Raw genomic sequence first — 13,045 nt, forward strand, 5'->3', positions numbered from 1 at the left:
GAACTCCAGGGTCAGTGAAATAGCATCACAATCCTTCAAATTTTAACCTTTCACCTAGACATCTCTGCCAGCCTTTTAACTAATCTGACACTATTTTCTGAATATTCTGCTGCTGCTCTCTGTGCAGAAAACTTTGCCTCACCAGGGGGAAAGGTTATGTGCGATCCAGGGGTATGCCCAGTCCTGGAGCAGACAGACACAACTGTTATTGCTGGATTCTTCGGGTATGAGCGCGCCAACGAGGCTCAGACTCAGAGGCTAATGTCAGATAGTCATGATCCGGGTAATACCACTGGCTTCATAGCAGCTGACAGGACAAATAAATTGCTTGTTCTGTCATTCCGTGGTAGCCGGACACGGGGAGGCTGGGCCACTGACTTTGAATATCGGCAGGTGCCTGTCTATAACATTTGTCCAGGCTGCCAAGTGCATCGTGGTTTTTACTATGCCTGGGGAAACTTCTCACGATACATAATGCCCCAGGTTGACAACCTTATGGGTCAATATCCAGGTTATAGACTCATCTTCACTGGTCACAGTCTTGGAGGTGCCCTAGCCACATGGGGAGCAGTTCTTGAGGGAAACACTAACAGACCTATTGGGCTGGTAAGTATTCCAGTAACTGCAAATAGAATCCACCCAGGCAAAGTGCTAATGAGAGAACAGTACACTTTTGGATGTCCTCAACTAGGAAATCATGATTTCGCTCAGTTTGTCACTGCTGAAACGGCAGGCTCTGGCTACAGAGTAACACATACGGATGATCCAGTTCCAAGGCTCCTGTCTACTACTTGGCCGATCAATGTGACTTGGCAGTATAGCACAACATCTCCAGAATACTGGATTACTTCAGGGAATGGCCTGCCAGTCACGGTCAATGATATCCAAGTAATTACGGGCATCGACAACAAGAGCGGGAACCTTGGCACAACCGGACAGGATATCCGGGCTCATAACTGGTATATTGGCGACGCGCAGGGGTGCACAACTGATTGAGCTTGTTTCTATAATTGGAGATTGGGGATGAACTTCTCTGTTTTCATTCTTGCATATTTAAAAGTGTTTGATTCGAACTGTTAACATTCCTTATAGGTCGCTAATCTTAATTACATTGGATTCTTAGTAAAGATGCCTCTTGCAAAAAGCTTTCCGGGCTGGTCCAGTATTTCTTAAAATTTATATAACCTTCGTATTTGCAAGGGACTTAGCTGAAGGTAACTGAACAATAAGGTTCTTATTTAATGCACACTTTATCTGGCAGTGCTTGAAGCATCTTGCAAAAATATTGGTCTTTGGCTTTGTGGTTTGACTAGCAACCCGCTAGCTTTCTTACATGATTGAAGGATAGTGTAATCGGCTGCTTTTGAGACAGTGTATCAGGGTAAAAGAGACTTAAGGTGCATGAATTTGCCTGACAAAGAATGAATGAGCGGGTAATGCAGACAGTAATCGCCTCTCCAAACACCGTAGGCCGGGTTTTCTGGAATCTAGGGCATCTATGGGGTAACTAACTCTTATTGCCCTAATTTGGCTAGTATGGATAGTTCCACACCCGTTCACAGCCCTACCTCTCCACAGTGGATCTACTCTTTTACTTATGTGTTTTCCAACTTAGAGGTTGAGCACCTCTATATAATATACTCTAGTCTCTCTGTTTTAAGAGACTGTAGGTTTGCACACAGGTTTTATACAAGACAAGCGCTAGATGTATATATCTCCCAGGACTGTGCTGAAAAGAGGTAAGTATAGATTTACTAATAGAGCATCCACTACCATTCCTCTCTAGAGGACATGGTTTAGATGACATGATGGAATGACTGGGTCCAGTGTTGTGAGTTGATATCCTTTTGATAATATCGCTCATTGCGGTACGGTGTTGCCTGTTGAATTTACTTAAGATCCCTGTCGCTCCACCAAAACTCCATTTTTCTTGACAAACTCTTGACTATTGTCTATCCACCTGGTATAAATCGTCACAGAGCGAAACGAAACTTCTGGTATGCCCCGGTTGCGCTTGCAGTTAAATAAGATACTAATTCCATCTTCTAGACTTAGAAACAGCAATCCTGCAATGCCCACACAAAGACTTCCTCAATTGTTCTTCCGATTCTTTCCCTCCTTTATCACCTTTACGTTGATCTTGTGCAACACCTACCAGTACTATGTTGCTTATGAAGACTGCAGTCTCGGCAATCCCTTATCTTTGCCAACCTTAGCTCATGGCTCGCCATCGCCTACTTCTATCAACGGCCAGTCTCTGCCGGAGAGGTGGCACCAGATCGATCTCGTTGATGCGAGCGGTGTCGAGTATCCCGAGTACGCTCAGTCACTCGTGATGGGTCTGACTGGCAATATCACCGATGTTGATCTTCACAAGCGCCGTCCAGATGATGTCTGCAGGTACATCATCACGCCAAATGCCTGTCTGGGTATTGGAAGCTATGTGGTTGGTTGGGCGAAGAGTATGGCACAAATCATCAAGGATCTCTTGAATAACCATAATTGTGGCGTCATCGATGGCACTTATCGGGATATCAGATACGTGTTCTATGCTTCCGGCCGCAACTGCGATACCACTTCCCAGCAGGACACCATTGCAGGTGCGATCAACAAGTATATGCAGAAGGTTGATAACTGAAATCTATGCCACACTGAATGCTTGCGCATTACGCACGGTGGTACCTACAGTGGATGGCTGAAGGCCGGCCCCAAGACCAGCTTCAAGGAAATGCCTACTGTGGCACCCACTTGAATTTCGATCACTGTATCTCGGACGGCAACAACGATATCTAAGCATTCACTTGAACTTGTCTGGTTCAGGCGGGTTATTGCGTAATGTTACTATCTGTCTAACCTACTTCGAATAGCACTTGGGGCGCTCTATACACACCCCAGCCACCAAGGCCGCGGATGTGCATCTGCAACCTTGACCTGGGGCACACAACACGCTGATGCAAACTGTGCAAGGATCTATCTCGAATCAACGCCGCTGGCATGTCGTCTCTATCTGAAGCATGGTTGGAAAGTCATCGACCAGGCTGTTATCGACCTCTCCCAGTTCGGGGGCGATGGATCATATGATATTAGTATTATGATGAGGGAACCATTTCAGGATAAAGCCTTATAGGAGGTGCCCAGACTCGTGAAATGGCGGAGATAGTTGGAATAGATCTGCCCAATAATTCATTAAGAGATCCTAAAGACGATTTAGTTACCTGTACCGCAAGTAACAGGTTAGATAGAACCTCTGTTCCATGCTTAACATTCTCTTCTAATACGTTCTACTGGATAGCAATAGGAATACTATTTTTAATGACGACGTTTATAACAAGCTGTGCATCAGCACTGCTATTAATTTATACTAAAAGTCATGGCAAAAATCTCTTACCTATTCAGGCTCTTCTACAGTATAGTCGCAAAAGAAATCACGTTCAGCAGTTAATTACAAAAGAAGGGAGATGGTAGTACTGCCAAGAAGAAGGATAAAAATCAGGATTCTCATGCCTATGCATGCAAAAGGATCTCAAACTAGCAGCCAGAAACATAAATCCGTTCTGGAGGTGGTAACGAGATAGGGGACGAGGGTCTCAGCCTTCTATCTCAAGCACCGAGATGAAATAAAGCCTGCGTAAACTCGACAGATATAGCTAAGATGCACATATGAGATGCAAATAAGGGCTTTTCTGTTGTGCCTGCAGGAAATGCGGTGGAGCTCCCCAGCGTCTCATGGGTTCTTGGAGCGAGCGGGCCGTTCCCTAAGAACGAGTCCAGCTATCCTTGCATAGGAATATAGCGCCACCTGTGGGTTTTCCAATATTTCTATAGGCTGTACTCGCTGGCCGAGGACCGACTCATGAAATCGAAGCAACTCTCTACGCGCCGAGGGCGCGATTTTGGTAGCGTGAATTGAAGCCGAGGACATAATGATTCATCCAAAGTATTCACTTTTGCATTTCCTATTCACTAGCATTATATTCTCACCTGCAGTAAGTAGTGAATAATGGAAAATTCGGTCAATCTCCTCAGGCACAAGGGCAGACCTCCCTCCGGAACAAACTCTCCAGGAGGCAAAAGCCATGCCAAATTCAAGGCTGGACTGTTATCACCATGGCCTTGTCGAAGGGTCAAGTTTTCCCATCATCAACCAACTCTTGGTACATAGAGTACTATGACTAAAGAAATGTGTAGACAGCTGCCTGAATGATGAGGGTAACCTGTTCATGAGGCATTGTGTACAAGACATGTAACATATTATTGTAAATCCAATAGGCAAATGATAACCGTAATACCCAATATATGCAGACAGCAGGATGCACCAACTTACTTCCTCTCTGCAGATACTGGAGTACTGGGTATAGAATGATCAAACAGTGCGTAGCAGTATCCATCCCAATAGGAAGTTTAGAACTGTTTTTAGATGTATACTCGCTGTACGGGCTTTTCCAATCTAATGACATCCGTAAACACCATTTTTAAGCCATGGATCATTCCTCGAAATAGGGGCCTAAGTCATCTCTGCACCTCCTATCACATCAATTTGTCCAAGATCTGTGTTGCTGTTTCGTGGGTCGGGAAATGACGGGGGTTTGGGAAAAAAAAAAAAAAAAAAAAAGACCGTGAACCCTGCATGGAAGGAATATGTCGAGTGCACTCAAACCACTGATCTAAAAGGTGTCAAGACTGCCATCAGTAGAAATGATGGTGCAGCAGATATCTAACAGAATATTGGGGCATGAAAACCTCATTAACCGACCCACCCCCACCATGCTGTTGATGTAGTCACGTGAACGATTCGGAGAATCCTCTCTTTGTTTACATAAACAGCAACTGAGTTGTCACCTGATCACTGGCGCAAGATCACAGGAGGGCCAGTCCAGGCTACAATACCCCGACATATCCTTGAAATCTTCCTGATCTGACACCACTCTTAGAATCAGCGTTTTCATGTCTCCCGCTTTTGCATATATCTGGAAGTATTTGCCCTGACGGCTTCATCGACCTACCCTCATATCACTTGACTGCTGTCCCATTGATGAAACTCGCTCCCACGACATGGTTCTATATAGACTCGGGGAGAAGTCTATATCCCTAGAGTTGCCTGATGCCACGAAAAAAAAGGTAGACTTTACCGATACCTCGTTTTTCACCACCAGCCCAGGCCGGCAGCTGCCTTCACCGGCTGAAGTGAGAGCTCTATCCAAGGATATTGGTAGACGTCCTGAACCAGCACCTATCAGATTTGAAAATCTTAATCTGATCGTCAAGTTTGGCCGTTATGTTACAACTTGCGAGGCATTGAACCTTTGGATGATTAAAAAGGTTTTCGGTGATGAGGTTCCGGTGCCTGAGCTCTTTGGCTGGCGGGTTGATGATAAAAACTATGTGTTCATATATATGGAGCTGATCAAAGGCCCAACTCTTGCAGAGTGTTGGGAGCATCTTAGCATCATGGAAAAAAGGTCGATTTTGGATCAGCTCTGTCGGATCACAGAGAATCTGCACAGGCTTGCGCAAGATGCCTCTGATCAGTTTGTCGGTAAGACAGACAGCATGATGAACTCTTCGAGAACTGTTGCCTCTTACTTACCTCTAACCTAGGATCGATCAACCGGCAACATCCATTAGACTACGTGTTCACAGACCAGCCCAGGGGTGGACCTTTCCCGAGCGTAAAGGAATTTAACGACTGGTTTGCTTTGTTACACCAACTGCGCTTCACGCGCAGATATGATGATCCCAATCGATGTTTACTGCCAGATACTGGGGATATCAAGTTTACCCATGCGGATTTGGATCGGCGCAACATCATTATTTCCTCCGTCAATCCGGGTCGTGTCGTTATTGTGGACTGGCAGCAGTCAGGATGGTACCCGGATTACTGGGAATATTGCAAAGCCCTCTATACCTGCTGGTATGAAGATGAGTGGCGCAAGGACTTTATCGATAAATTCTTGGAGCCTCGGATGGATGTGTTCTATGTGTTTTCCGAGTATTGCAATGCTATGGGTGCCCTTTAGCTTACACTCCGAAAGCCCTACTTGCGTGTATGTGGCATATCTTCGCAGGTAATAATAGGCTAACTGATGATGGCAGTCGGTCGAAGAAGTATTACAAAGAAACCCATATCGATACGCCGGAATCCAGATGATTTCCGTCATAGCTTAACCCTGCCATATACTGGGTTGTGCCTTGGCCCGATAATCTTTGATTCCGAGTCCGTATCCTGGGAGGCTCGATTGCACAGATCGCAACAAGCGGACGTCTTCTGCTCAACCCGAGTGTCCAGGACACGCTGCTACCGGCCGTAGACCAATTCCATGAGTGGGAGGATCACGTTTAGATTGGACGATCTCAACCGCCTGTGTTCCAATGTACCCTTTCGCGACCAGATGACGGACATATTCCATGGTCCACTCTTGACATCTTCTGTTCGTAGTCTGTGTCGAATCAAGAGTGAGTGAGTGACGAGTGAGCTAATTGGTAATAGAGGAGAAAGCTTACATCATTCACAGGGGCCATGAAATTCTCACTGATTCCTGGAGCGGGCACCTGAGAGGCAGCAATTTCTATGTCTCCTTTGGGATCGGTATGTATAGCGCGGATATCATCCGGCCAGTCAACAATGTGTGAGGAATCTACCTCGCCAATAGGCCACATTTCGTAACGTCGTCGAGTTAGGGTAGGATTATAGCCACGTTTAAATTCGTGTGAGTAACCAGCCATTGGTGCACCGACAGCGTGAATCACGCTGCCTTTCTCGGGGTCGGTTGCCGAAGGAACAAAGATTGCAAAATGGGCACGCTGGCTTGGGGCTTGTCGATATGAAATAAGGTAGATGGTTCGCGGGGCCATAACTGGGGTGTAGTCCTGTCTGAGTGTTCGTATATATGGGCCCCTTGACAATGCAAATTCAAAGTGTTATTCGGAACACTTGATATCTTTCAAGATCAAGGGGAGAAAACTCGAGCTCAAATGTTTGTCATGGAGGTGCGAAGGAATGAATATCGCAATATCGTTACCTAGCTAACTAAGAGAGAAGGAAAGGAAGGGTGGCACTTGCATAAGCGCTTTGCGGTTCATTCCCAACCAATAGAAATGATTGTCTATCGTTATGTTAGAAGGATGGTGTTCCAAACAGTAAAAAAACCATCAGCAAATTTGCAATCGGTTGGATGTTCCTGCAGTCTCCAATGCGAGGCTGAATCTGGTTAAAAATAGGCCGAATCACTGATTGTTGCGTTCGCCTCAAGATTTAGGTACGGTGACATCATGCTATCAGGAGATAGTATCTCTCTACTTTGTAGGATTATAGGCGTTATACTTATCATTTATTCCTATAAGAGGTAATAATACGTTGCATGTCTGCATACAAGGCCCTCACAATGGGTTACTTCATCATTCAGACGGAGTCTTTGCCTACACATCTCTTTGCTGATAGCACTGTAAGGGCTTCGGTAAAGGTATTTTTGATCTGTGTTAGATACAACTTTTATGCGGTTGATAATATCATCTGAGGTATTCCACATTCGAGGCCTTTATTCTGATTCACTGATTGTGAGTGATTATAGCAGTTTGCAGTGGGAAATATATCAGTCTGCGACATATATTCAGTGGATCAACTTCTACGGCATAATATACAACACAAACATACTAGATACACCTGACTAGTTGCCCAATTGACTATTGTCGAGTCATCAACGCTGGTGGTCCTGTATACCACAGAAATGCGTGACAAAGCGTATAATACAAGCTTATCCTATCGCTACCTATGTATATCTCTGTAATCACAAAAGAAATCTGCCCAAGAAACGGCGAAGTAAGAAACTGCTAATCCATACATATACCAAGCCACCCTATTTCAGTCCTCCCCCCGACTCCTGCGAATGCGATACCATAACCTCAGTCACGCAGACAATCCCCTCCCCACCAGACGAAAGGATATGCTCCTCACTCGAGTTCCTCCCCTCGCCACCGGGGTACGTCGCCGTCGTGGTAGTCTCATACGCAGACTGGTACGTCAGCGGTCCCTTCCTCTGCGTCTGGCCATCGGTGTCGAAGTTCCCGCTGGCCAGCGTCTGCGGTTTGGACGGGTTCTGCCGCGACAGGGAGCGGAGTTTGTACCGCGTGCTGCGGAAGTAGTTTCTTGTGCGGGATTTGGAGCCTCGCGAGCCGTAGCTGCCGAGGGGTTGTTTGAAGAGGGGTTTAAGCGTGGGGAGGCTGCCGGCTATGATGCCTGTGTTGCATTCGACGCTGTCGGGTCTGTTAGATGTGTGCTAGAGGACGAGGAAAAGAGGAATGGAATGGAGACTTACACAACCCAGATGGTGAGATCGGTGTAGTCCCAGAGAAAGTCGCCGGTGCGACCGTAGATGGGGAGGATGGATACTTTGACGAACGCCGCGGCGCAGGCACTGGGCTGTTAGTATGCGTGTTTCAGAAGACTGTGGATCGCTTACAATACTCCCAGTCCTAGGATGCAGACTAGGGATGCCTTGACCCGGCGGTTGACTTGGAGATGGCTGTTCTCGTTAGTGGGCTCAAGATGATAGGAAGAGACATACCGGAGCATGAAGGCGGGCAGTATGGCGAAGATCAGGTCCGTCAGGATATTCAGAGCTGTGGAGGTCAGCCTGGTAGCAGTTTCACCGTCTCATGACATACCGGTGTTTGTGTAGCTCAGTTGCAACAGCTGCGTCGGCTTGAAACATTTCGACTTGACGCTGGGATCCCATATCGACCGAATATTGTGGCATTGGAAGATGAGAGTCTAGACCGTTAGACTGACATTGAACTGGGTCAGAATACTTACGAAGAAGCAAATAGTCGTGTATAGCGACATCAACACTGCCGGAGTCAGCATTGCACTTCCTCGATGTACGAAGAAGACAAACCGATAATCACCCAGATGAAAACTTTATACCCCCTCCTCGGCGCGAATCGCAGCAGAAACAGCCCGATAGACACCTTGACCAACCCAATCGCCCACATGTATATGCCCTGCGTCGCGAAATTGAGCTGGTTCGCTTTGACCGCCGTGTCCATGACGTAGGCTGAATGTCGTCCGGCACCGTAGATGACCTCAGGAATGATGATAGCCCATCCTGCAAGCGACTGCAACCATTAGCTCTGTCGCGAGTCAATATCGGCATAACCTACCAACACCATGGTCAAGAGCATCGTATAGTCCTATCCAGTCAGTTTGATGCCTCGTCAAAGGGCACAGAGACGCACATCAGCGCCGACATTGCGGATGATGAATACTCGCACGTACATGCGCGCGAGCACCGTCAGCAAAGCAGATATCGTTACAACGGACGTCGCGGCGAGGATCGCAGGCCCTCGATTCTCGTCGGGCAAGCCTGCCCCAGCTATGTGATCGGCCATGGTGGTCGTCTCGACGTCGACTTGGCCTTCGTGAAATCTGTGCTATGGAATTGAAGACATAGAAATACAAGGTGGAGCAGATCTCTAAAGGGGCCCAGTACATCAGAGCACGGTCAATTCTGGGTGTCGCCAGGAACCGAACCGGAACTCTGGTTCTAGCCGAGTCAACTAATCGTTGGGCTAAATTTACATCTCTGCGGCGGGACTGTCCCAATTTCTGCCATATTTGTGTCTGCAACCAGGGATAAGTCCTGCTTCCATTAAACTTCAGAGTTGAGGGGCTTGAGCGCTCTCTTCAGCCAGAGAAAAGTCGCAGACAGAAAAAGCAAAGCAGTCTAGGAAGACACAAGATTTGTGGCTGCCAAAGTCATCATTAAATACATGAATGCATTTACACATAACTGCCGAGTAAGCGACATTACGAGTCCGATCGAAGTCATGCACGAAGACAGGGCCACGAGGTGGTTGCATTGAAGCACATGTAAGACATGGCCCCGGCCAGCCCTCCATTCACATGTCTCGGCAGTTGCTGATCGAGTGTCTCTGTGCATAGCCATAAAGGTATTATCTAAACGATCGTGTTAGCCCTGGCACTAGCTGAGTCGAGCTAGACAGACATAATTTCGGGGAAGAGGGAGGAGTCTTATCCGCTAAGTTCAATAGTCGAAGCCTTTCTTTAGGCAGGAGGATTCAGGAGGTTATTGTTCCATCAGTAATGCCAAGGTTCGATTAAAAAATTAATTGACTGTCTTCCAAATGTCTCCAGTCCATCTAGGGCGTGGAAGAACGGTCCTCATCCAGTCGCTTGTCGTTGATAGACTGAGAAATTGATATCAATCTGGTTGATCGTTAGAGAGACAATAATATGCCTTTGACGATCACAACAGTCGGTGCCTGATCGTCATCAGATCAGTGGAGAGTCAGATCAAAGATCCTGAGTCAACGTCCATGGTTCGCTCTTTTCGAGACGCTTCTTGGCCCTGAACTAAAGGGTTGAGTTGGTTGGGTATCTTACTATCTCGTCTTGTACTGTTGAACGCCTCAGTCTACAGTAGTAGGTCTGGACCGAAGCCAATGAATATGTAATATGTATTAATATTATGTTTGGATGATTTAGTCTAGGAATAGGGCAAAGTCCGGAAGAATGGAACAAGGGCTTATGTTCCTACGAGGTACCAATAAAGGAGACAGAGTACTACCATGGACGAAACAAGCCCAAAAATCAATTGTCTCCTAGCTTTTTGTATGAGTATTGTTTTAGGCTATATCTTCTATCCTATGCCCAATTCAAGGCCCAAATTGGGAACACCTTCAAGTGAAACACCACCGTCAGGACCATATTCATCTACCGAGGTCAGTCATCAGACGATCGAGTCAAACGGACCATGCCGACAGTGGAGACTGACTGGAGACGGTTAATATTATGGACAATTGCCAATCCCACGATGCACTCTATCCACCTTCCAGCCACAGTCTAGCCAGGCCACTAACATACCGGCCAGAAGCGATGATCATTCCTTGCTGGGCCTAGTACAGAACTGACCAGGATACAGTTTAGCTGACCCTTCAGAAAAGTTTGGCTGCTGCCAAGATAGGTCAGAATATTCTGTAATAGCTAAGATAGTGAATAAAATAACTAGTGATTACATAACTAGGCCCTACTATAAAGATTAGCTAAGTTTAATACTATAACTTATCTTCTTATATATCTCTTACTCCCTTGCCCCTCCTTTTTAAATTTTTTTTTTATAAACTAGTTAATAATTAGTTTTTAATTAATTAATTAATACCTTATCTACCTTATTCTCTTCTTCCTTCTTCTATTAAAGGTAGGTCTTCTACTTTAGAATACCCTTAGGTCCCTTACTATTATCTTACTATTATCTCACCTTTATCTTATAATTCTAGTAATATAACTAGTTCCTAACTAGACTAGTTTATATATCTACTCCTAGATATCCTTTAGCTAACTAATTTATAATTAGTTTATATTTAAGATAATATTTATTAAGAAGTTAGTAAGTGTCACGGGCTAGAAGCCTAATAAATCTATAACCTAGATTTAGACAGTAAGAAATCGCTGAAAGGTTCTAACTAGGGCCGTGACGGCCGAACATAAAAAGGAGTGTGCAAATGGTGGGTGAGATCATATGATGAGATTAATTACTATATTGATTACTATAAGAGTCATATAACTACTGGTGTCCCTACTAGACAGGAGTTTATTAGTGCCTAAGGCAGATTATGAGTGCCTAGTAGGCTTGAGCATTCAGTAGGCCCTACCCACTACACTATCCCCCCCTCTAAATTAAGGCTGGCGTGCCTCCCACGCAGTAAGTACTGCTGTATTAGCAAGGTTTATAGCTGGCTCCTAAGTGGGCTACTCATAGCCTACCTACTTAATAAGGTACTCTGTTTAACAGCCTTATCTAATATATTTCTCACACTTCTATAAGATCTCCTTAATAGTGTATTCTGCTTTGCCATTAACTAGGACTGCTGGTGGCTGGTAATCACTATTTAACTAGCTTGGGAACAGATTGCTAGCAGTAGGATGCAGTAGACTAATATAGAATATATTATGTACACCAGATAGTGTATCTAATTAGTAAGTATATAACCTGATAGCTTTAAGCACTATAAACTTTATATACTATATATTAAGCTTCCTACTTAGGTGATCTGTTCAAATATTCTATAAGTCTAATTATACTTTTAATTTAATAGCATATTATAGGGCTGCTAGATGGGAGCAGTTTAAATACTCCTCTTAGTACTACTAGGCTATGGCTAGTTCTAACTATGCTATATTAGTAGCTTCCCTTATTTTTATTATAATTACTTTAGCCTTAGCCTTTAGTAGATAGGTTACACAGGCAGTAGCCACCTTATAGTCTAGCTCCTTAATCTCTAATAGTTTAATATTATATCTATAATCTAGAAAGAATAGGCTAACTTCTATGCTTACTACATCCTGACTATTAATTACTAGTTAGGCCATCAGTAGTAATAACTTCTAATTAGTCTGTATATAGTTATAGAAGTTCCTAAGGTAGGCCTCTAATATTATATTTATTTATTTAATCTGCCTATCTATTTATAGGTAGAAGGCTATTAAGAGATATTATTAGATGCCTAGTTATTTATAAAAGTGCTCCCAGAACTAGCTAATAAACTATGGACTATGGTCTGAAGTGATTACACTAGGAACACTATAATATCTAATAAATTAATTAATTAGTAGCTATGCTACTGTCTCAGAGTCTGTCTATTTATAGGGCACTAAGATCATGCCCTTTCTAAGTCTATTATTTATTACTATTATGTCTTCGCACCCATCAGAGGTTGGTAGTTTAGTAATGAAGTTAATAGTAATCTCTTACTACTTATAATCTAGGATTAATAAGGGTTTTAACAGCCCCTGAGGGCCCTGACACTGCTCACACTATATATAATTAGCGCTGCACTTATCACAGTTCTTTGTTCTTCACAAATCATCAGACATCTGCAGAGAGCTCTGGCCAGTAGAAGTTCTGGGTGATTATTATGTATAGTGTATTCTTCCTGGGGTGGCCTGTTAATACTGAGTTATAGGTTTCTTTAGAGTTGCATTTGGTGCGAGTTCGGGTGAGTTCAAATTTTAGAACCCACAGCCAACCCG

At 44.7% G+C, this 13,045-nt stretch overlaps 4 protein-coding genes across 4 annotated transcripts; 2 read left to right on the plus strand and 2 right to left on the minus strand.

Annotated features, from left to right (window-relative positions):
• Nucleotides 1-2,071: 2,071 nt before the first annotated feature.
• Aspvir_003242 (uncharacterized protein) lies at nt 2,072-2,638 on the plus strand (the record flags this gene model as incomplete). The annotated part of the gene is made up of 1 exon (XM_043274827.1): nt 2,072-2,638. One exon carries the CDS (start codon nt 2,072-2,074, stop codon nt 2,636-2,638), a length of 567 nt encoding a protein of 188 aa, XP_043130762.1.
• A 2,414-nt stretch (nt 2,639-5,052) lies between these two features.
• Nucleotides 5,053-6,017, plus strand: Aspvir_003243 (uncharacterized protein; the record flags this gene model as incomplete). Its single annotated transcript, XM_043274828.1, has 2 exons — nt 5,053-5,536; nt 5,599-6,017. 2 exons carry the CDS (start codon nt 5,053-5,055, stop codon nt 6,015-6,017), a joined length of 903 nt encoding a protein of 300 aa, XP_043130763.1.
• A 252-nt stretch (nt 6,018-6,269) lies between these two features.
• Aspvir_003244 (uncharacterized protein) lies at nt 6,270-6,852 on the minus strand (the record flags this gene model as incomplete). The annotated part of the gene is made up of 2 exons (XM_043274829.1): nt 6,270-6,437; nt 6,502-6,852. The coding sequence occupies 2 exons, from the start codon at nt 6,850-6,852 to the stop codon at nt 6,270-6,272; spliced, it is 519 nt and encodes a 172-aa protein (XP_043130764.1).
• Nucleotides 6,853-7,853: 1,001 nt separating this feature from the next.
• Aspvir_003245 (uncharacterized protein) lies at nt 7,854-9,384 on the minus strand (the record flags this gene model as incomplete). Its single annotated transcript, XM_043274830.1, has 9 exons — nt 7,854-8,259; nt 8,313-8,411; nt 8,457-8,519; nt 8,562-8,616; nt 8,662-8,767; nt 8,810-8,844; nt 8,892-9,111; nt 9,157-9,186; nt 9,232-9,384. 9 exons carry the CDS (start codon nt 9,382-9,384, stop codon nt 7,854-7,856), a joined length of 1,167 nt encoding a protein of 388 aa, XP_043130765.1.
• Nucleotides 9,385-13,045: the final 3,661 nt, after the last annotated feature.

Source organism: Aspergillus viridinutans (assembly GCF_018404265.1).
Source record: "Aspergillus viridinutans IFM 47045 DNA, scaffold_14, whole genome shotgun sequence".
NCBI lineage: Eukaryota > Fungi > Ascomycota > Eurotiomycetes > Eurotiales > Aspergillaceae > Aspergillus > Aspergillus viridinutans.